The 21,695-nt window shown below is 48.3% G+C and overlaps 1 protein-coding gene across 8 annotated transcripts in view; it reads left to right on the forward strand.

Annotated features, from left to right (window-relative positions):
- MECOM (MDS1 and EVI1 complex locus) overlaps positions 1 to 21,695 on the forward strand; it is a 348,700-nt gene that overhangs the window by 282,577 nt on the left and 44,428 nt on the right. For 6 of the 8 annotated variants that reach the window (XM_054204388.1, XM_054204389.1, XM_054204390.1 and 3 more), the window contains exon 3: positions 17,513 to 17,647. In XM_054204388.1, the coding sequence (XP_054060363.1) occupies positions 17,513 to 17,647 (135 nt within the window). Of the gene's footprint in view, positions 1 to 15,610; positions 15,723 to 16,216; positions 16,831 to 17,512; positions 17,648 to 21,695 lie in introns of those variants that run through there. The other 2 variants (XM_054204393.1, XM_054204392.1) reach the window with 2 other exon arrangements.

The following is a 21,695-nucleotide window of genomic DNA, read 5'->3' on the forward strand; positions in this document are numbered from 1 at the left end:
AAGATCTTCCAAGCAGGGCTGGGCCAAGGCAGGCTTTGGCCAAGGGACCTCCCGGGAAAATATTGATGTTACTGGAAGCACCCCTTGTGATTCAGGAGGTGACACTTTCCCCAGGTCGGGGTTGAACCTGTGCAACTGTTAGATGTACGGGGGTGTTTGTTCAGATTTGTGAGATTTCCGGGGGCTGGTGGGTCACTACAGATCTCTTCTGAAAGGCTCAGACGTTAACTCCACGTTCACCTGGCATGCTAATGCAATAACCGACTACGTTACATGGCCAACGAGTTCCCAGCTGGAGGTGGTACTCTTCACTCCACTGGCTCCCTGCTCCATCCCCGAGCTGTTTGCCTGTTCAGTCACGAAGGATGTGAGCTCCATGCAGAATTTCATGTTTTAAAGTGCTTGGAATATTTTTTTTTTCCATTAAATGAGCGGAAGATTACTGAGGCTCATGAATTAGCTCCTGAAGAAACAGGCTTCTTTTCTTGTTCGTCGCTGCTTTTGCCGTCGCGCCCTTTGCTTTAAAACATAAGAGAAGGGAGCTGTGTCTTGCTGCCCTGCTATAGGCACCTCCCAGCTTATTGTACACTTTACAGTAGTGTAGCAAGTTATAATATTAGCTAAGGAGATGCCATGGATTTATCCTCCATGGATATCACCCTTCAAAATATCACCAGGCTACCCCCCAGCTGCTCACCTCTCTTTTTTCCCCATACATTTTATTTTAGTCAAGGGGCGTCACTCTAAGTAGCTGTATCTGATTGTTTATTCTGGCATTGAAATTCATGCCAGGAATAAATCCATCCAAGTGCAAATTCTTCCCAAGTAAAAAAGCACTGAAATGTTCAGTGAAGCCATACCAGAAACAAATTTGACCACATGAACTTGGATTGCAGGTACATACTCTATCACCTAAAATCCCTTCAGATTTCCTTAGACTTGCCTCTGAATTGCAGATATTAAATCTGCAGGACTGTAATAGAAGACATCCCACTGCAACTTCTATTTTAAAGAAAACTAAAATCTGTCAATTGAGAGTAACAACAGACATTATAAAAACACATTAAGAAACATGCAAAATATATTTGAATATAGTCCTTATGGCTACAGAAAATACTAGGATTTTTAAAAGTTCAATGATTACTCCTTCGAGATATTTTGTGAAATACTTTTTTTAAAGCATTGCTTATATTCTCACCATTTCTCTTGCATCTTCCTCCTGCAGTCGGCAGAAACAGTTGTTTACTTTCTACCAGACCCTCTGTTCACCAGTAGCATAGATGTACAACCGCGGAAGATTTTTACAGTAGCAGTGTGACAAGTTTGAACTAAGCACCTGTTTCCATCTAACGTAGATTTGGCAAGATGCTAGCTTCAAAGTAGCTTATGCTGCTCAGATGTCAATTTTTTCTTCATTGGGCCAATATATTAGCAAACTAAACCATGCTCTAAAATTCGCATCCATCTCCCATCGCTTTTACTCTGTCTTGTAGTTGCCTTCTCCTTCCAAGGCAAATGAGTAGCTCTTCATACGTTGCTGCATAGCTCCTGTTTGAATCTGAAGTGGGTATTCAGGTTGGAAAAGTGGGTTTTGTGTGCATGTATGTGTGCTATAGCATCGATGCCCTGTAGCATTTTGGCATCCTGCTGCTTGCGTGGGGTCACTGCCCAATATATTCAGTAATTTTTGCTACCAAGGTCCTGGAGAGGTCTGCAATGGTTTGACTAAGGATATCTAGAAGGAACGGCGAGGAACTCTGAATTGCCTGATGCTTGTAGAAACAGTTCTTGGGGAGCCATAGTTGTGGCTGGTTTTAGTTTTAGAAAAAGCAGAAAGGGCAGAAAAAACTGTTCCAAACAGTCGTGAAGACGCGATGGGCTTCCGTATTTTCAGGGAGAAAAATCGCAAAATCTTGTAACATATGACTGTTGATAACTGCAAGAGGAACAAATGCTTTCCATCCCAAAACACGTTATACCATCGGTGTTTCAACAGCTCCTGTTAAGACATTAAAAAGAAGACATTTTTTATTATGATTTCTGCCCTGGGCTCCGATGTAGAAATGTAGAGAAACCAAGCAGGAGCGTACGGCTGCTTATCCTTCCCTCTTGTTTCCTTGAAGTTCTTGAAAGGTCGTAAAACAGAGAAATAAAAAAGCCACTGAAGTGTAGTGTTGTTAACTTTATCTTCTGAACATTAAACATTGTTTCAAATTTCTTACGGTACATAAAATGTTTTGCCTTGCTGTATCAGTGTACAAAACTTCAAAAAGTGAATGAGACAGCTCAGCGAATGTAATGGATGTGTAATAACAGCTCTTTAGATCTCCCGTTTTTAGCATAGCATCTTTTTGTTCCTAAAGGTGCTTTTAACATGATATCTAAAGCTATTTATGAAGTCATTTATTTTTGCATGGTGATAGGCCTCACTTTGTAATTAGCCCACGCTGTCTATCTTGCTCTAGTGCGTTGAGCCCCCCCTGAAATGTTGTTTAGTCTTCGTCAGCCCTTTTTGTCTTCCTTCCAGAAGGCGTTCACCCTAATAACTCCCATTTCACGGGTGCAGTACATCCCAGCTCCCTCCGGCACCTTCTGCAAAACGTGTTGGAATCGTTGCATTGGAACAGAGCTCTGCTCTTTGTGGGGGGCATTTTCAACAGAGAGAAGTTTTCCTGTTTGCCTGAAATTCATTCATCGCACGAATTTCAGCCGATGGTTTTTTTGCCGCTTTTGCTCCACATCCTGTTACCGCGGCCGCGGCGGTGCTGCGCGAGGGTTGTCGGCTGGACCGCAGCCTGCCAGCGGCAGGAACATTGGTAGAGACTGGGTTTGCCCCATCTAGCCGGAGCTTTAGGCTGTCATGAATTGCTAAATCATGATTTAGTCTGTTTGGAGCATCTCTAGTTTGCCCAGACACGATTTATCCTGATGCAAAGTGGCGTGAGCTCAGCGGGAACGACGGCCTCGCGAACGCTCTCTAATCCGCTATCATTTGCATATATGCAATCCAGCGAAGTTAACAGGATTTCCCTGACGTGCTTGCCAGCAGTAGCAATGGCATCGGTTTCCTCTAATATGTCAAGCAGGTCGCTGTTAATCAGTCACCGTCGGGCTTTTCGTGCCAGCTACTCTGCTCGTGCCGCTGCTGCGTGCGGGAGCAGCTGCAGCAGGGAAGGTTTTCGGGTGCCAGCACGGGGCCCAAAAGCTCCAGGGGTTAAACAGAAGAAATTTTAATATTTGGTGGGGAATATTCTCCACTCCTCATAAGCCACAACAGAGGGAATTCTGAAGGCACAGCTGCTGGGTGAGAAATACCCGGGTGCGCTGGCTGCGCTCAGTCCCTTGGGGTGGCAAAGCCTCCTTGGAAAGCTGTGGGGGGGCTCCAGATCCAGCACAGACAGTGGGGTCGTGGCATTAGCGAAGGTTTTTGAACTTCATCCTCATGTATTAACGACCCTGTGTATCCTGGGGCAGGTCTTGGCACGCAGAACTCCTCAGGACGCGACCAAGCACGTGTCCACCGAAACACGTGTGCAGGGCCCAAAAGAGGGTGGTTGTGGTGGGATCCTGTTTGAGTGGCCTGGAAGTGCTGGGAAGCTCGGAAGGAAAGGTACGGAGAAGAGCTTGATAAATAAGATGATGTGAAACTGAATCACTGCATAGAGATGAATCAAAATTATAAAATCAATAGGTATTGATCTGTATATATCACACAAATAACTGTGCCTGAAGAGGTGCCCAGATTTAACATGCTGATTATACGGCAGTCAGTAGAAATAACTGGAGATCTGAAGAGCTATTACATTTCAGTTGTTCAGTGCTGCAGCTGAAGCTGATAATATCTCAGTGAAGTCTCTTTTAAATTTTTTCCTGCTTGAAGTTCTTGGTAACAAGCATATTTAATCAACAAACCAAAATCAGAAGAACACATTTTTGGCTTGCGAAATACTCTTGAGCCATCCAAAGCTGGAGTCCAAACTCTACAAATTCTTCTAAAAATATACACCTTTCATTTTAACTTCCATTTGCTTTTACTACTGGCTTCGTTCATGCAAGCCAAGGTCACCGCTTGGCTACTGACAGGAGTTGCAATGAATCACCTGGAACATCATCCGTGGTCACCGAAGCCTTCGTGTGGCTGGTTGAAAATGAGACAACCAGGTCTTTGTTATATCCCATTTATATATATCCCATTTATATCTTCTTCTTTTTGTACCCCTTAAACTAGTGGAGATGTAGCGTATCAAAAGGAATAAGGATTTACTGGAGTTTGGGGGATTTTGGTCTGTCTTTACTTCTGGCATTGACTTTCCTCCCTTTTTCCCATCAGTAGATATGTTAACGGAGGAAGGATGTGCTTAACTCTCAATGTGGCCAGTAGCTGCCATTATTATTGCTTTCTTCAAGATTATCACAGTGTTCTTTGTCCCCGCGTTTTGCCCGCTAAACCCAGGGTAAATACAAACCTAATAGATGTGTAAAAAGGTCTTCAGAGTGGTTACTTGTCATACATGGGCAAGCCTGGTCTGAAACTGCTGCAGAATTACTTCCCATCTTTATTCATGGATTGATAATGTCCATTTTCCTTTGCTGGATTAGATTTGCTGAGTAGATTTCGAGGCATATAAATGATATTTTGGAATGAAACCCTCACATTTTATAAATCATTTAAGCCAATACAGTTTCATCTTTCTGTAGAAGTATTTCCTGGTCCACAACAGCCTCGATCTAAACCTGCTCTTTTCTGTTTGAGACAAAATTTGTGAATTAACTTAGAGAGTTAAATAAGAACTAAGTAATTCTGAAGTGCTAATGAGCACTCACAACTCCCACTTTCATCTTTTATAGCATTGTTAAATATGCCAAAAGGACTAGGGAAAATTGTGGTCGTTCATATTGTAACATATATTCATACTTTGTCACCTAAGATGACAGATTTCCTCCATGCAGTACATGACTGGTTTGAGCTTCTGTTCACAGGACCTGGCAGGGGAGATTCAATCTTCGGTTTCTTTGTAGAGGTGTCACTAATATTACATGATGATTGTGGGATGCACAAATATCTGGCATACCCTAAGATCCTTGCAGGTTCCCAGAGGAACCACGCATTGATTTGATCCAGACCTTGTCCAAGGGCTGCAGCCCTGATGTTCTCCAGCACTCCACGTACCAGCGCCGTGCCCCAGCCTGGAGCTGGAGGCAGTGGGGGGATCTAGGACTGGCTTTCCTCTGGAGATGGAGCGATTCCTCCATCTACAGCCCAGGGGCAGCCCAGGTCTGGGCTGTCTGATCCCAGGACTACACAGTAATTTTGGGTGGAAACTGCACTCCATCTGGGCTGGATCAACAGTTCTGGCCACCAGTTCAGCTCCAAGGTGGCCAGCTGTCTTATGTCCCTTCCAACCCAACGCATTCTATGATTCTACAATTCTATCAGTGCTGTCTTCCGCACTTTGAGCTGCTGGTGCTTCCCTGGTGAATGCGTGACCACCTTCCCAGGCCCTTATCTCACTCCTTATCTCACCCCAGGCCCTTATAACTCCTTGAAAAGCTGTGATAGCTCCCTTAACCTCAACGAATCTTCGCTTTGCCCCGTGTGAGGATCTGGCCTGAAGGATGCACAGGGAAGAGTTTTGCAAAGGGAGAGAAATGATCCGGAGCACGGTATTTACGCTACTGGATTCTCAGCACTCCGGATCGTACTCTGAAATCCTTCCTGGCGGAAAGAGACGTGTTCTTAAATCATTGCCTCATTTTGTTTATATAGATCCCAAAAAAATTGCAACCCATCGTGAGCGCGTGCCTATGCCCTGCTGCTTTCTGCAGGCGCTTGGTGCGGGTGTTGTGGCGGGGGCAGTCTCTCCCCGGCTCTGCCTGGTGGGGATCGTGATCCATCTTACGTTCTGCACTTGCAGGATGGCTCGGTGACTCCTAGCAACCAGACTTGACATCATGAACTCCGTTTCACATTCCTCCCGCAAAAGTCGGAGGCAGAGTTTTATGTATCCTCCCCAAAACTGTTTCTATAGGAGGAGCTTTCATTTATGGTACCAATCAGCGCAACGTGCTTATGTTTAAAGATCTCTTCCAAAGCATCAACTGTTCATTCCAAAGCTAAAATATTTTCCTAGCTAAAAAAGGACGATAAAGTACAATTTCTGCTACAGATGAGCCATATTAAAGCATGCAGAGCTGTTTTAACTGGCAGAGGCCAAGCAGGCTCCTCTTATTTATCCATGAGAAGCCATGAACACCAGCGGGCAGACAGGAGTTTCTGTTCATTGCAGTCAAAGGAAAGAGGTAAAAAGCAACTTCTCGACGAGTTAAAGTTATGGGAAAATATTGCACGAGGTTCCTTCCCAGCCTGCCACCAGTTTTCTCCATGAGCAAATCTCCATATTCCATCTGCCAAAATAAAATTATAATCTTCCCATCCAGCACGCTTTTTATCCCATCTGTGCCAACTGCAAGCTTTTCAGGGCAGAGACTCGTGTTTATTATTTTTCTACCCACAAAGGGTCCCAGTTTCGACTGGGGCCTCTAGGTGCTGCTGTAATACTAATAATACTAATACTCATAATTCTGCTACTGGCAAATTTAACCCAACATCTTAGGCTTAAATAAGTTATACGGAAAAAATGGTCTCCATCCTCCTTCAAATTCTGCAGGTCATTTTGCATCTGCAAAACTCAGTTTATGGATTGATGTGCACCTGAACGTATTGTATCTTGGGAGTGTTTTCTCTATGAATCTCGCACAAAATCTGCAGCGTGACTTGTGGAGAAAAAGCCACAGGAAAAAAAAATGCCTGAAGCTGTACCACTCACCTCCCTCCTCCTTCACATGCACACATGCCCAACCGCCTTTCCCCCCCCACCCCCCCGCTTTGTTTTATCAGTATGGTGCTAAATTACCAAGTTTGAAATTTCTTCAGCAAATAAGGGATGCATGCCAGAACACAAGTGCCCCGAGGGAGCCCAGTCTCAGGGGAAAAAGCCCTTAATTTCCAAGTTTATAGGTAGCAGCACTTCCCTGAAATTGGAAAATGTTCAACTCATTCATGAAAGAAATCTGCCACAAGGATATGCTGATGTTCACAGCTATTTCATTAATAACCCATTGTGATCAACACACGTTTTTTTGGTTAGAGGACAGGTTTCTTTTGACACCTGTATCAAATATATTCCGCCCCCACCCCCTCTCCCCTAGAGAGCAAAATTTCCTTGTTGCGCGAAATCTCTTTAGTGCAAACCAGGTAGCTCTCGGAGTAAGATCTTTTCAAAATTAATCAGGCACCTTTACCCATGTGCGACTAATTTACGTGGAGAAGAGCTTCCAATGCGCGCCCAGGCGGGCTGCGGTGCCGGCACAGGGCAAGTCAAGCATTTACTGCTCGGGACCCTGGTTTCCCCTCCCAGGGTGGGTGCACACAAACAGCTCTGCCCGCCGATGGTGGGGAACCCGCTCACACGGCACCCCCGGTCCAAATACTTCACGATTTAATCCCGGGGAGACTGCCCCAGCGCAGGATAAGGATCAACCTTGCATGTTCCTCCGCCGCCTGAATAAATTAGCGTTCCTGAATTTCAGTCCTCGGACTTGTCTACCAAGCATGACTCGGTTGACAGGGTTTTTAACCTATTTATAGTTTTATAACGAGCCCGTAACAAAGAATTCTCCTTCTCCTCCCCACATGTAAATAATACCTGATGCTACTGTCAGGGCTTGGCAGGGCAGCGACGTTTCTGAGGCAGTGTGGATCCTCAGCCTGCCTTTGGCGGGGCATCTCCGCGCTCGTAGGCAAGCGCCTTGCAATGGGAGGAGGATTAATCGCCGCTATTAGAGCCCTCGCTTTTCTCCGCAACCTTCTCTTCCCAGGGATGATGAGTTAATTCAGCTGGAACAATGTTAGTTCATCAAGTTTTGTGGTTTATCTGAAAATCGAAGTGCAGTAATTTTATATGCCAGCTGACTTAATGCCTGTTTAGTTCAAGTTTTAGACAACTCCGGTCGATGATCGCAACGGGCTTAATATCAGATGTAGGGGGGATGAAACCGTAACACCGATATTTACAGGCAGATTTTTCTTCCCCGCTGCGGGAGCTGGTTACGTTGGCTGCGTGCATGTGTGTTGCTGCGTGTAGGATGTGTACCCGCCTCCTCTGAACCTCCCCTAGAACCATCCACACATGTACATTTAAAACAGCAAATGCAAACCTGAAAATTTTAAAATGAGTGTTTGACTTTTTATTGGGTGATAAATTGCTTCTTACTCTTATAAAGTCCGCAGGTGTTTATGTCCACTCTTGTACGCCTAGTTAAAACTTTGGCTACAATAGGAATGCTTTGAAAATAGCCAGTCACTCCTAAAATTGAATATTAAAATAGAATTACCTGTTATGCGTCACATTAATTCTTTTAGTGTAAAGTTCTGTCGTTTAACCCTTCCAACCCCTTTCAGCCTGGCATATTTTCCCTGCTTTGGTATTTTCTTTTCCATCCTTCTGCTTCGCAAATTTTGTTGCCAGGCTCTGGACTGAGTTGCCAGACTTTGTGCCGAGACCCAAACGGTGCCCCAGGGCTTGCTGCCACGCACCCTTCCTGCCCGGCTCATCACGATGCCACGACGGGCTCTGCGGCTGGAAAAAGTTTTCCAAAGCAGGCCCTCAGACTGCTTGGCAAATCTAAAGGCTTGAAAATTAAAAATTTGGAGGAAGCGAAGAGTTAATGGCTCCCTGTTGAATTCTTACACACATACATGCATAGGACATCTGCAAAATCCTTTTACTGTGCTTTCCACCTGCCAGGTATGGTGCCTTCTCAGGGAGTGTTTGTTTTTAGAGTTCTTCCATTTTTAGAGCAGCTTCTGCAAAAAAAAGTTGTGTTTCCGGGCAGAGGAGCGGTGGCTACACCAGGTGGGAGCCTCCGGCCACCCCACGCACAGCCTCCGTCTGCGGGGTCCCGCTGCTCCATCTCTGGATGAGCAGATTGTGGGAAGCAGGAGCGGGCACAAACCCGGTATAGATTTATTCGGTTGCATTTCAGCAAGGATGAACGGGAGAGTGCTAAAAAAAGCCCAAATCAGACTTTTTTTGGTCATGTTGGTAGGTTTTAGAGGACCGTGCTCAAGGTCTTTCACTCTTTGGGTGATTAAGAGATAAAAGAGCCCTTCCAGGCCGCCCAGCACACGGGGAGAGATGCAGAATAAGGGCATCGCCAATGGAGTTTCCCAGATTCTCCAGAATTCTGGCTTTCTTTCAAAACATGAGAAAGGGGTAAAGCACAGGAAAGCACACCGCTTCTGGGTGGACAGGAGGCCAGCACCCACATCAATCAGCCGCTGCCTGAAATCGCCCCGTCTCTAGTAGGTGTTAAAACCAGCTCGCCGAGGCGGGTTTCTGCCCCGACTTTTCTCTTAGCACACACTCGTGCCAAACTCTCACGGCGAGGACCGCCTCGCCCTGCGGGTGCAGTAACCCTGAGCCTGAGAAGGGCCCGGGCTGGATTTGGAGGCTTCCAGACTCTTCTGTAATGGAAGTAATGAACACTACGAAGGAAAACAGCAACAGCCCTCAGCGTCCAGCGCCAGAGCACGCGCCTTGGCAGGGAAACCCGGGGGAAGATTTGGAGGAGGGAAACGAGGAGGTTTTCTCCCGTTGCAAGGAGCGTGGTCTCAGCTGGGGGGTGGACAAGCAGCATCACATCCCTCAGCATCAAATTTTGGGGCTGGCTGTGAGGGCCATGGTTTGTTTGCGATAAGCCATTCTAACATCTCTTCCTGACGCAAGGAAGGGCAGTTTCTACAGGGTTTCCAAGCCTTCCTCCCCACGCCAGGAGCAAATTCACTCAGGCAGCTGGATACGTGTCACCGGCCCATTTTCACATCATCCTTATTGATGGAGAAGGTAAATCGGCTGCGATTTCCCTTCTCCTGGGATGCAGTAACACCCGAGATCCAAAAAGATCGAACCCCCCCGGCGGCGCAGCTCGGTGCCTGCCTGAAAACTCCTCCCCACCAGGCAGCCCCTGCTCAGGAAGTTTCCCCTCATCAGTCAGCCGTGACGGCACCCGCGCCTGCAGGGACACCCCCACCGGCGGGATGCACGCCTGGGTGCCCAGACACGGCGGTGCCCACCCTGGTGCTCCCTGGTGCTCGGCACACCAGTGGGTTTGCATACATGAGAGCCGGGGAGGGCAGAGGGTCTGGTGGGACCCCGCTCATACCAGGATAATGGCAGATGAGAAAGCTGGATTGGGCTGTCGAGCTCAGCTTGGGGTAAGAAGGAACGTGCTATTTTGGAGCATGGATTTTTAATAGGAGAGAAAAAGGGGAGCTTTTCTGCTCAGTACTTGGGTAGTATCACAGAATGGCAGGGACCTCTGGAGATCATGCAGTCCAACACCCCCCACCAAAGCATGGTCACCCAGAGCAGGTTGGACAGAAACGCGTCCAGGCGGGTTTGGAATACCTCCATCACCTCTCTGGGCAGCCTGTGCCAGTGCTCTGCCACCCTCACAGTAAAGTTTTCCCTCATGTTCACATGGAATTTACGTGTTCCAGCTTGTGCCCGTCGCCCCTTGTCCTGTCGCTGGGCACCACTGAACAGAGTCCAGCCTATCCTCTTGACACCCACTGTTTAGTTATTGATAAGCATTGATGAGATCCCCTCTCAGTCTTCTCCAGGCTGAACAGACCCAGGTCCCTCAGCCTTTCCTCATGTGAGAGGTGCTCCATTCCCTTGATCAGCTTCATAGTGCTCTGATGGACTGTCTCCAGTAGTTCCTTGTCTTTCTTGAACTGGGGAGCTCAGAAGTGGACACAGGACTCCAGATGTGGCCTCACCAGGGCAGAGCAGAGGGGAAGAACAACATCCCTCGACCTGCTGGCTGTGCTCTGTTTGATGCACCCCAGGATATCATTGGCCTTCTTGGCCATTGCTGGCTCGTGGTCAACTTACTGTCCAACTTGTCCAGTAGCAGCATCGCGGCTGCTCCAGACCGTACGCGTGGGTGCGAGCAGGGAGCAGCGCCTGCCGTGCATCTGCTCCGCGTGGGCGCTGCACATTCGCTGTACGTATTTATTTATCCCAGCCATAAAGCGCCGTGCCGGAGGCGGGGAGCGGGGGGTGTCACACAGCAGTAGGAGGAGAGCAGACCTAACCGTGCTCTGCAGCTCCCGGAGCGCAGCCCCCGGCCCCACGGGAGTTGCAGAGGTCCTTCAACTTTTTTACCGCCTGCACATGCACCGCTCTAATGTCTTTGCAAGGATACGGGTTGTTTATTTTTTTCCCTGAAGGCAGTCGGTATTTTTGGCGGGGGGTGTGTGTGTCTTTTCTGCATACTCCTCATTTTAGATGGCTAAATGCCCCTCGCTGCCTGGCTATAGCGGGGGGACGGGACAGCCCAGCTGGGTGCCCCAGCCCCAGGGGTTTCGCGCTTCGTGCCCGGCAGCTGCCAAAAGGGGGACCCCAGAGGGTCCCCGGAGCCCCGCGTTGCCCTGGGGAGGGGGTGCCGGGTGCAGCAGAGCGCTGATCCCCCCAGCGTCCCGCAGCCGGGCCGGGGGGGAGGAAACCCACCCTCCAGCAGCGCCGGCAAAGCCAGCCTGACCCCAGCAAATGAAAATAATCAAAAGTAATTAGAAGCGTGCTGGACTGCTCCTCGGAGATCTGTGCGAGAGAATAAACATGCCGGAGCCCTCCGAGCCACTGCAAAGGCCCATGTCTGAGCTGTTAGGTGCCCTGACCTTGTCCACATAAAGACGTGATTTATGAAGTGCAGGGCACAGCAGCAGGGCTTCTGTCTTCTCCAGAAGAACCAAATTACTGAGGTGGAGATTAACATGCTTTCAGTTGGGCCCATTTCCAGACCAAGGGAAATTTTTTATTTACATTTTTTTACCTTTAATTTCCTCCTCCTCTCCCTCGCTCGAAAACTGCCTTTTGGCCGGGAGGGACGAGCCCGGCAGCGTGTGAGGGCAGGAGGGGCGGCCGGGACGGGGCACGGGGGGCCGCGGTGGCACCGCAATGCCCACCACAGCTGCTCCTTCGGGCGAGGGCTGGGGAGCGGTCTGCCTCTTCCCCTTGAAATAAGCAGCAACACTTTCGGGTTTATTTGCTTGCAGTTTTTTTAAAGTCAATACCTGCAACAGAGGGTGGGAGGAATTAACACGCAGAAATTGCGTCGCCTTTCCTGCTTGTCGGTCTTTTCCCGGGTCTGTCCCGGAGCGTTCGGATGTGTCGGAGGGCAGTTGTTTTCTGCGTGTTTATTTTGCTTTGCTTTTCCTTTCTCCCTCCCTGCTTGATACACTCGCCCAGTATTTTAAACACTCACCGCAGTGTTAGTCAGGATGCTCAATGTTGTGATTAGTCACCTTGAGAAATATAACATTAAACCCCACTTAAAAATGCGGTTATGAAGTGGCTTGCTCTATAAACGTAAGGATAATATTAAGCCTAATATGAACATTTACGGTATTTTAAGAAATCGCCAGCGACTCGTCTGATTTTTCACCATTGTCCTCTGCAGTGTTTGTCCACAGGAAGCCCATTAAAAGTGGACAGTGCAGTTATTTCATCTGGCTTTGGCTGAGCTGCTTTGCTTTGCTTTAATGATGTGCTGGAATGCACGATGCCCATAGGGTCTCCATTATGAGAACTTTTACTTCTGGGACGACCATGAAGTTAAAGGCTTAAAAGAGGCATCAGTTTACAGCCTGGTGGGAATTACTAGCAGACTCGAGTACTAACTCCTTACTGCCTCCACTAATATAGCGACTTATTTTAAATAAACAATTGCAAAAGGGACCCTGTGGAAATATTTGGGCCTCTTGAAGCGCCTACCAAACTGTCCAAGGGGAGGGAGAAAAAGGCTACAGATGTGTTTAAAAGATTCTTGAAAAAAGAAAAAAATATATACGTTTGTGTGCAGCTCCAACGTCCCCTTATGTGACCGGCGGCCGGGCGGGGCTCGCCCCCCAACGCCCCCCGCGCTGCCCAGCGCCTCTCGCAGCGCCCCGACATAAACTGGGGGGCATGTTCCTTCCTCCTCCTCCTCCTCCTCCTCCTCCTCCTCCACACAGCCGGCAGCGCTGCGTGAAGGGGAATTACCAAAAGTGGGATTTTTTTTTTTTTTCCAAAAAAAAAAACAACGGGTAGCGGCGGGCTCGCCCGCCTTTGCTCCGCTGCCGGTCCCGGTCCCGCTGCCAGTCCCGCTCCCGGTCCCGCTCCCGGCGCGTCCCGCGGCCGGTGTCCCGGCGGCTAGCGCCACCTAGCGGCGGCGGGCGGCGCCGTGGCGGCGGAGCTCCGGTGCCGGCCGGCCCCGCTTTGCCGGTACCGGGAGGCCCTTTTGTTTATCCACCGGCGTTTCCTCCTTTTGTGGCAAAGCTGGGGGGGGGTGGGTGGGTTGCGGGGGGGGGGTGTGGGGGGGCTCCGGCTCCTATCGGGGCCGCTGATCAGGCCTATGGGCTCGAGCAATCAGTTTCCCAGATTACTTGTATTTAATACACAATGCATCATAAAACAAATCCCTCATCCTGACAGGAAGAAAATAGAACAGCTCATAGCTCGAGCCGGTCCAATTTATGGCTAAATTAAAAAAAAAAAAAAAAAAAGGAGAGGGAGAGAGAGAAAAAAAAATAATAATAAGGAAAAAAAAAAAAAAAAGCTCCAACAATGGGCGAGCGGAGGGAGGGCAGGAAATCAATGGCCCGGCAAACCGGGCGGGCGGCTCGGTTCTCAGGCCCGGGTGCTATGGGAATCTCCCACCAGGTTTTTTGAGGTTATTGACAAAGGATTTTTTTTTTTTTTTATTATTTTTTTTTTCCTGTCCTACCTACCACCACTGCGTGCGGGTTTTTTTTTTTTCCCCCTTCTCTCTCCCCTCCCCGCCTTGAACAATAGCTATTATCTGAAATAACAGTTCAATGTCACAGATAACAGGCCGCTGAGACGAATTAATCATCATCTCTTGTCACCCGGTTTCTCGCCCTCCCCCTGCCCTCCTTCCCCGGCCCCCCGGGAAAGAAAAATCGACTTTTAGTCTGAGAAATACATCTACACTTAAAAAAAAAAAAAAAAAAAAAAAAAAAGTGGGTGGCACTTCTGGATCGTGCAATAAAAGATACAGTTCAGCCCTCTTTTTTTTCCCCTCTCTTTTTTTTTTTTTTCCCCCGCTCTCTTCCCCAAAATACACATATAGACGCGTCTCTTGCCGTAGTTATGCCGGACGGTGCCAAACTTTTTGGGGTCCGTTTGTGGCTTTGCGTCGCGGTGGGATTTTCGGGATGGTTTGGCGAAGTCGGGAGAATCCCGGAGCCGGCGGGGGCTGCGGGTGGGAGCGGGCCCGGCCGCCGCTGTCGCCCCCGCCGGTAGGCAGAGCCCAACCTCCCGCCGGCTCCATTCATGGGATTCGTTACCAAATAAATAAAGGGAAAAAAAAAATAACTTTAAAAATATAAAAAATATAAAATATCGTTTAGGAAGCGCCGGCAAATGGACAATTGGGCGTGGGGTCGGGGGGAATAAATAAAAAGAAGTTGCATTTTATTAAAAAAAATATTTATTATTAATAACCAGAGGGATGACGAGCCGGGACAAGCCGTCGGGGCGAGCTCTGCGAGGCCGCCGCGACGGCGCTGCCGGTGTATAAATAGAGGCGAGCTGCACCGCGCACCGGTCCGCGGGGGCGCACCGGGGGTCCGCGGGGGCGGCACCCCCCGTCCGGACGGGGGGTGCCGCCCCCGCGGACCCCCGGTGCGCCCCCGCGGACGGGCCGCTCCTCCGCGACCCAGCGCTGACCCCCGACCGCGGGGGCCGCTGTCGCTTTAAGGGCACCGGGAGCGCCGCCGCCGCCGCCCGGGACGGGGAGAAAAGGCGGGGGGGGGGGGGACACGGACCCGCCGTCGCGACCGGGGCTGCCCCGCTTTAAAGAGACAGTGGCCGAATAGGGGAGCTGGCAGGACCCGACGGGGTGGGCGGGGAGGGGTGGGTGGGGGGGTGGGTAAAGGCGGCGGGGCGGGAGGGGGGGTGGGGGGGGGCCGGGCGCTGCCCGGGGGTGCGGCGGGGAAGAAGCGCCGCGGGCAGAGCTGCGGGGGTGGGGAGGGGGAGAGCCGCCCGCCCGCCCACGCACACTTTTCTCCCATCCCCGGCGGAGAAGTGAAAGAAGTTTGTTTTGTTGAGTGGTGTGCGGTGCGGGGGGTTTTTTTTGTTGTTGTTTGTTGGTGGTGTTTTTCTTTTTTTTTTTTTTCCCCCTCTTAAAGAAGGTTGTGTGGTTTTGGGGTTTTTCTTTTTTTATTTTTTTATTTTTTTTTCCCTTTTCCTCCCCCCTTTTTTTTCCCCGATAACTTTCTTCGCACGCACACACACGCACGCACACACACACACACACACACACACCCCCCGATAAGACCAGGAGGGGCCGAAAGGGGAAGGTGATGGCCAGCCGGCAGAAACCCGCCGAGCCCCGCCGCCGCTGAGCCCTCCGGGGCCGGCAGCGTCGTCCCCCCCCCCCCCCCCCCCAACGCCCGCCCCGGGCCCCCGACAAATGCCGGAGCGCACCGCCCGCCGCAGCCCCGGACCCCGACGGCCTCGGCCTCTGCCTGCCTTTGACGCCAAGATGTTGCTTCCAGCCGCCTGAAGGATATTTTTTTCCCCTCTCTTCCCCCCCATTCCCTTCCCCCTCCCACCCCCCGGCCTCCCGCCCCCGCGGGCTCCCGGCGACACAAGGTAAGAGCGGCGAGCGCTACCCACGGCCCCGCGGGACGGGGCTGCCCTGCCCTGTCGGTGCCCGCCGCGCCACCGGGCAGACCCTCCTCCGCCGCCCCGGGGGGTGGGGGGGGTGAGCTCCCCCTCCTTCTTGGGGGTTTGAAAGGGAATATTAAATGCCCCCCCCCCCCCCCCCCCCCGCCCCGTCCTTCCAAAAAATAATCGTCGGAGGTGCGGGCAGCGTGGGATGGGACGCGCCGTGCGCGGCCGCGGGGCGCTCGCTGGGCCCCGCCGGGATTTGGGGTGGCGGGGGGGGGGGGATGGGAGGTGTTGGGGTTTCCCCCTTCTTTTTTTTATCGAGGGGGGAGAAACCCCGCATGGGCAGGCACGGACTTGCACACCTCGAGCGCACCCCCACACACACACACACACCCAGACGGGCCCGATCCTGGCAGCCGCCGGGGGGGGGGGGGGAGGCGGGGGGGGGGGGGGGTGGGGGCGATGACCCGGGCAGCCCCCGCCGTACCTGGGCTACCCCCGGGCCCGTCCGCCCCCGCGGGGAGAGCAGCTTTCCGCGGGGCTCGTTTAATTAACGAAGGTGAAGCGGGGCTGAGGCGATATTGTGAGCCCTTGATAGGAAACTTCCGTGGGTTTTCATTAACTAAGTGACACACAATGCCGGGGCTCCCGGCCATTCAGCCCGGAGGCCAAAAGTGCGCTGGGGCCGGGACGCCAACACAAACGTTTCCCATCGGGGAAACAACCTCCCTCTCCCTTTGCTTTTCGGCTGGGGCGTGTGTTTTAAGTTTTGGTTTTGGTGTTGGTTTTTTTTTTTTTTGTGGGTTTTTGTTTGTTTGTTTTTGTTGGGTTTTTTTTTTTTCCTGCTAAAAGTCGGGTGTTTTGGTGCCGGTGCCCAGCCGGGAGAAAGTTACAAATGTAGCAGGGAGCTCCCTGGGATGCTGTGGAAAGTTTAGGATAGGCCGGTGGTAAAGCTTGCAAATAGTGATATTCAGTCGTACGTAATGATTAGTAATTTGTCATAATGTTAGAATAGAACATCCTCTTCGGCTTGTCCACGAGCGATCTCATTATATTTGTTTATTGTCTGCATAATTGGAAGCATGTATTGGTATGTATTGAATACTGCCATGCTTTGCATGAGTGTTTACATTGTTTTTCATTTATTTTCTCTAGTTTGGCATAGGGAGTTCTATTATTTGCTTCAATTAAGGGGAGTGATTTAAGTGTTGCACAGAAGGGCTGTTGGGGAAGCGTAGTATTAAAACAAGATAAATAACTCTGCCTACCAGATAAAGTTTGGTTCAGAGTGACAAATACGAAAAGACTAAGTGGGTGCCGCAAGCAACGTAAATCCTGAAACAACACAGAAGACTCAAATGAAGCTAATGCCACCTATTTTAATAATTTTTGTTATATTCCCTGACAGAATCGTGTTTAATTAAAATCAAAATTTCAAACTTAGTCACTGATGAATACATAGAAAATCAATCCCTTTGAAATTAACATAGCGCTTCTTAGCAATAATTAGACAACGTCCCAATTACATGTAAGCGTTTGTCAAGATATTTTTCAGTACATTTACTGTCCATTTACTATTATGTATGTATTCTGACCATTCCTAAAAAAAAAATATCTCACCAGAGAAGTGTATTTCTGAATAAACAAGCCTTTATTATTATGATGATGATTATTATTATCCATTTGTTTGCCTGGAAACCTGTGATTTATCTTTTGGTTAGTATGCCCAGACAGCGACAAAAAGATTCACTCTTTCATATTCTTCCTTTTAGATCTTGGATGAGTTTTGCAATGTGAAGTTCTGCATCGATGCCAGTCAACCAGATGTAGGAAACTGGCTCAAATATATCAAGTTTGCTGGATGCTACAATCAGCACAACCTCGTTGCATGTCAGATAAGTGATCAGGTATGTGGTGTTCACTTCCTGGGCTTATTTTTTTGTAAGGAACTTTAATGTGTCAATGGATAAAAAAAATAACAGCAATTCACGACAGATTTTGGCCTGTTTGCTGTTATGGCAAAAGATAAGGCACGGATGTGAAATGCAGAATAGAATAATTTTGATTATGGGCTATAGATAATATGAATTTTCTGTTTTTCCACGTTGTTGTTTGATTCATAAATAATATTTTTTATTTTTTTTAATCTTATGCCTGATAAAAATTTGGGCTGCTTTCTTAGGAATACAAAGCCAGTGTTTGCTGATTTTTGAATTAGCAGCGTTTTCTGGTTCCCGTTCCGGTCCACTTGAATTGCTACGTTAAACCTTTGAGTTGATGAGAAGCTGTAACGTGAAATTAATGGGAAAAGTGGAGGGGAAGACGCAAAAGTGATGATGCTGCCGATGTAGTTGCATGTGTGGGGCTTCGGATTTGAATGCACACGTGCGTGATTATTATTACACCTTCCCATATACTTTGCTGGAACTCGTAATGCTTGTATGCTGAACCAGGATCTTCAGTGGTTTTCTTTTTCTTTTCATGTCTTGCACTTAAATCCACTCTTTGTTGGGCTGAAACGTTATTTGTCCTTATGTGTTGGAGGAAAAAAAAAAAGGCTGGGATAGGTGGAGGAAGGACGCAGTGAAGCATTTTGTTTTCAATTATGCTGATGAGTTATTAGGTGCTTCTTAAATCAAGGTTCGCTTTAGTCTGTGGATAATACATGCCATTATGAAATATTTTAATGGGTGAAGTTAGGTTAAGAAAGCTATGCTTCTTTAAAGTAAAATATCAGAAAATGCACAGCAACAACTGATTGTAAATTCTTGTTTCCAATTTAAACTTTGCTACCTGCAAAGGTAGGGTTTGATTCGTTTAATCAGCGTTTCATTTTTCGCCACTTAATTAACTGCATCAGGTGAACGTTAAAGATTATCTTTAGCTGATTTAATTGCCTTGACAGCATTGAAAGAAGCATCACAACCAGACACAAAGCTTCAATTAGAAATCATTCTTTCTAATCAAATTCCTTACGTATAGGAAATGAATGTGAGACAGCCTGCTATTTCCAGCACAGCATTATGTATTTCGCTCATGCGAGATAGTTGATTAAAACCGGTTTAAATAACTTTTTCAGAAACTATGAGAGCAGATTTTTTTAAAAATTTTCAATTTCTACAGTTCAGCCCTGAGCACATGTAGCGCAGAATGAGCCAGCTGACTGAGATGTAATTTCTTTTTGATAGAGCAGCTGGTTTAACTAAAGAAACCATAAAGATTATTAGTAAATGCAAAATACATTTTTCCAAGTTGAAATGTGCTTTACACTGAAAAACGGTAAATTGTCTCGGTGCAGAGCAGTTACGGAACAGCGATACGAAAAGGAAACTATATAGCTTAATTGAAAGAGCAAATGCAGATATTTTATGTTTAAGAAGAGCTGGCACAGATAGGAAAGATTAGAAGCGGAATCACGTGCGTTGGCCAAAGCAACTTACTGTCTTTGCGTCGGTATTGGGGGATCTGCAACTGAAACTACCCCCGGGGCTGGAACCTCAGCATCTACCTCTGCGACGCAGACGCGCACCCGCGTTTTGACGTTTTTGGAAGGAAAGTTATGGCGCTTGTAACTTTCTCTTTCTTTTTTTTTTTTTTTTTTTAGTGTTTACATTTCTGAGATTTGGTAATGGTGGCTGTACTGCTGCCAATGATTTCCTTCATTCACTGGAGACTTGTTATTTATTTTGCGCAGTATCGTGCTGTTCATAATTCCATATTTTTATGGCTTATTGTTGCTGAGATTTGCAAATTAAGAATTGGTTGTCTTTCAAGTAGCGTGTTGTGAGCTGGTCGCTGTCAGCAAGAGATTGTTGTTCATTTGGCCCTCTGGAAACGCTGCAGATTTACCCACAAAATTGTACGCGCGCTCCAGCGTTTTATGACCAGAGCCTAAAAAGTTAATGCTAAAAATGTGCTCTCGAATCTTAAAGCGAAAAAAGCCTTTCTAACAGCTCCTCCTTCTGCTTTCTTCTGGCACAAGCTCGCCAGAGGTAATATAAAATATAATAGGAAGGCAAACTGGGAAATGGACATTACATGGCCAACCGTGTGCCTGTACAAGGAGTGACAAATGCAAGGCAGGACTGAGCGTGCAGTATGTGGCTGTGCACGGACTGCGTGGGGCTGCCTTTGGGTCACTGCTGCTGTAGCTCCTAGAAAAAAAGGGAAAAAAGAAGGGGGGGGGGGGGCGGGGAAGAAAAGGAAAAAAAGAAAAAGGTGAAGCCGGAGGACATGTGTGAGTGGTCGTAGCTAGAGCTGGAGGACAGAGGCGACGCAGCCCAGCTGGGACAGGAGGCCCCAGCTCAGCTGGAGCCGCAGCCAGTGGGGGGGCACCCAGTTCTCCCCGGTTCCCCCCGGGAATAAGAAGCACCTCAGCAGCCCTCATCCCACGGGGAGCATCCCCGCTGCGGGAGACGCCACTCGCTCCCGGGGCGCAGACACTCGATCAGCGGTTAATTGTTCACCTCTAATTGCTTCAACTCATCTGTAAAATTCCCAGGCAAACATTGGGCTGTACCTGAAAAGGTAAAAGATCCTGCCAGCGCTCCCAGCCTCACGCTGCCCACAAGTTTATGCTACTAAATTCAAGCTTGACTGACAGGCAGGTATGATTCCCAGACTGCTCGAGGCGGGATTTAGATGAATCTCAGGGCGACGTGTAATGTAGTCGCTCTGCTAAGCTCTACCTTCTGTATTTAACAAAAAAGAGTGAAAGAAAAACATTTTTTTGTTGTTGTTGTTTTCTCCATTGGACTTTTTTTTTTTTTTTTTCTGAGGCATACCACCCCACCCCCCGACTCACGGTTGAGGTTAGGTTTCATCACTTGGGATCAACTTTACAAAAGGCCTGGGCTCTTTCTTATGACTGTATAAACGAGCTTTGCTAAGATGAACAGCCCGATAATGGTGGGATGCAGTCAAAACATGCACGCTGGATGCAACTCCTGTTTCAGTTGATGGGAGGTGGAGTAGGGTTCAAAAGCTGCATTTTTTTAAATCGATTTATTTATTTTTTTGTTTGGGTTGATCTAGGATTTCTCTTTGCTGTCTTCCTATTATCTCCTGTCATACCCAATCTGACCTGAACGTATGTAATTCAAGATGTATACGAATAATAAAATCCCGCAAGCAGGGCACTCGCGTTTTCCCCTTTCCCCAAAGAGACTCCAGTGTGGGCAGAGCTGCGGAGAGTCTTGTCACTGGTATTGTCCCTGGAATGCGTTTTTTCAGCTCAAAGTCAGTTAGGATTCAATACCGGTTTCTGCTAACTTGGACGACTCCCCTCTGTTATCATTAAACGTCAATTAGTTCAACTTTTTAATGACTTCAGGATGATTAGCCCCGTTAGGCTTTCTGGCTGTGCTGTCACCCCAGCAAAAGCATTATTTTAAAATATATATGTTAATGAAAGTGCAGTTGCAAATGCAGCAGTGACCATAGCAATGGCGTGTCAGGGGCTGTCGCACGTTCCAGGCACATTTTCAGGCTGGGATCGCGGTCACCTTCAAGCTAGAAAAGAAGGCATTTTTTTCTTTTTTTCTGTGAAGAAATGTGGTTGGTAGCAGTTGAAGTTAAAACTCCTGGATATTGTTTTTATCTTGCTTATTGCTTGCAGAGCTCTGACAGTGATACGGCCACAAACTGCTGTGAAACTGCTCTGAGCTTCCAGGTCTCTTCCCCCCTCTTGAAGATTCCCTTTGGTTTATCCATGGAAAAATCTCAGTGGCTCAAGATCTGTTTACTGAGGTTTTGAGTTGCTGTGTGCGCTGAAATAGATTTTTGGGGTTCTGTTTTTTTTTTTTTTGGTGTGTTTTGTTTTGTTTCCTTATGGTCAAGTATACGCTACTGCAACGGGAGAAAAACCAGTAGTATTCGACTCTTAACAGCGTGCCCGATGTCAGCGATATAAACTTACAGGAGCGAACCTACTGCTGTAGGTTTCACCAGATCTGA

This window comes from Rissa tridactyla, chromosome 6, assembly GCF_028500815.1.
Source record: "Rissa tridactyla isolate bRisTri1 chromosome 6, bRisTri1.patW.cur.20221130, whole genome shotgun sequence".
Taxonomy (NCBI): Eukaryota; Metazoa; Chordata; class Aves; order Charadriiformes; family Laridae; genus Rissa; species Rissa tridactyla.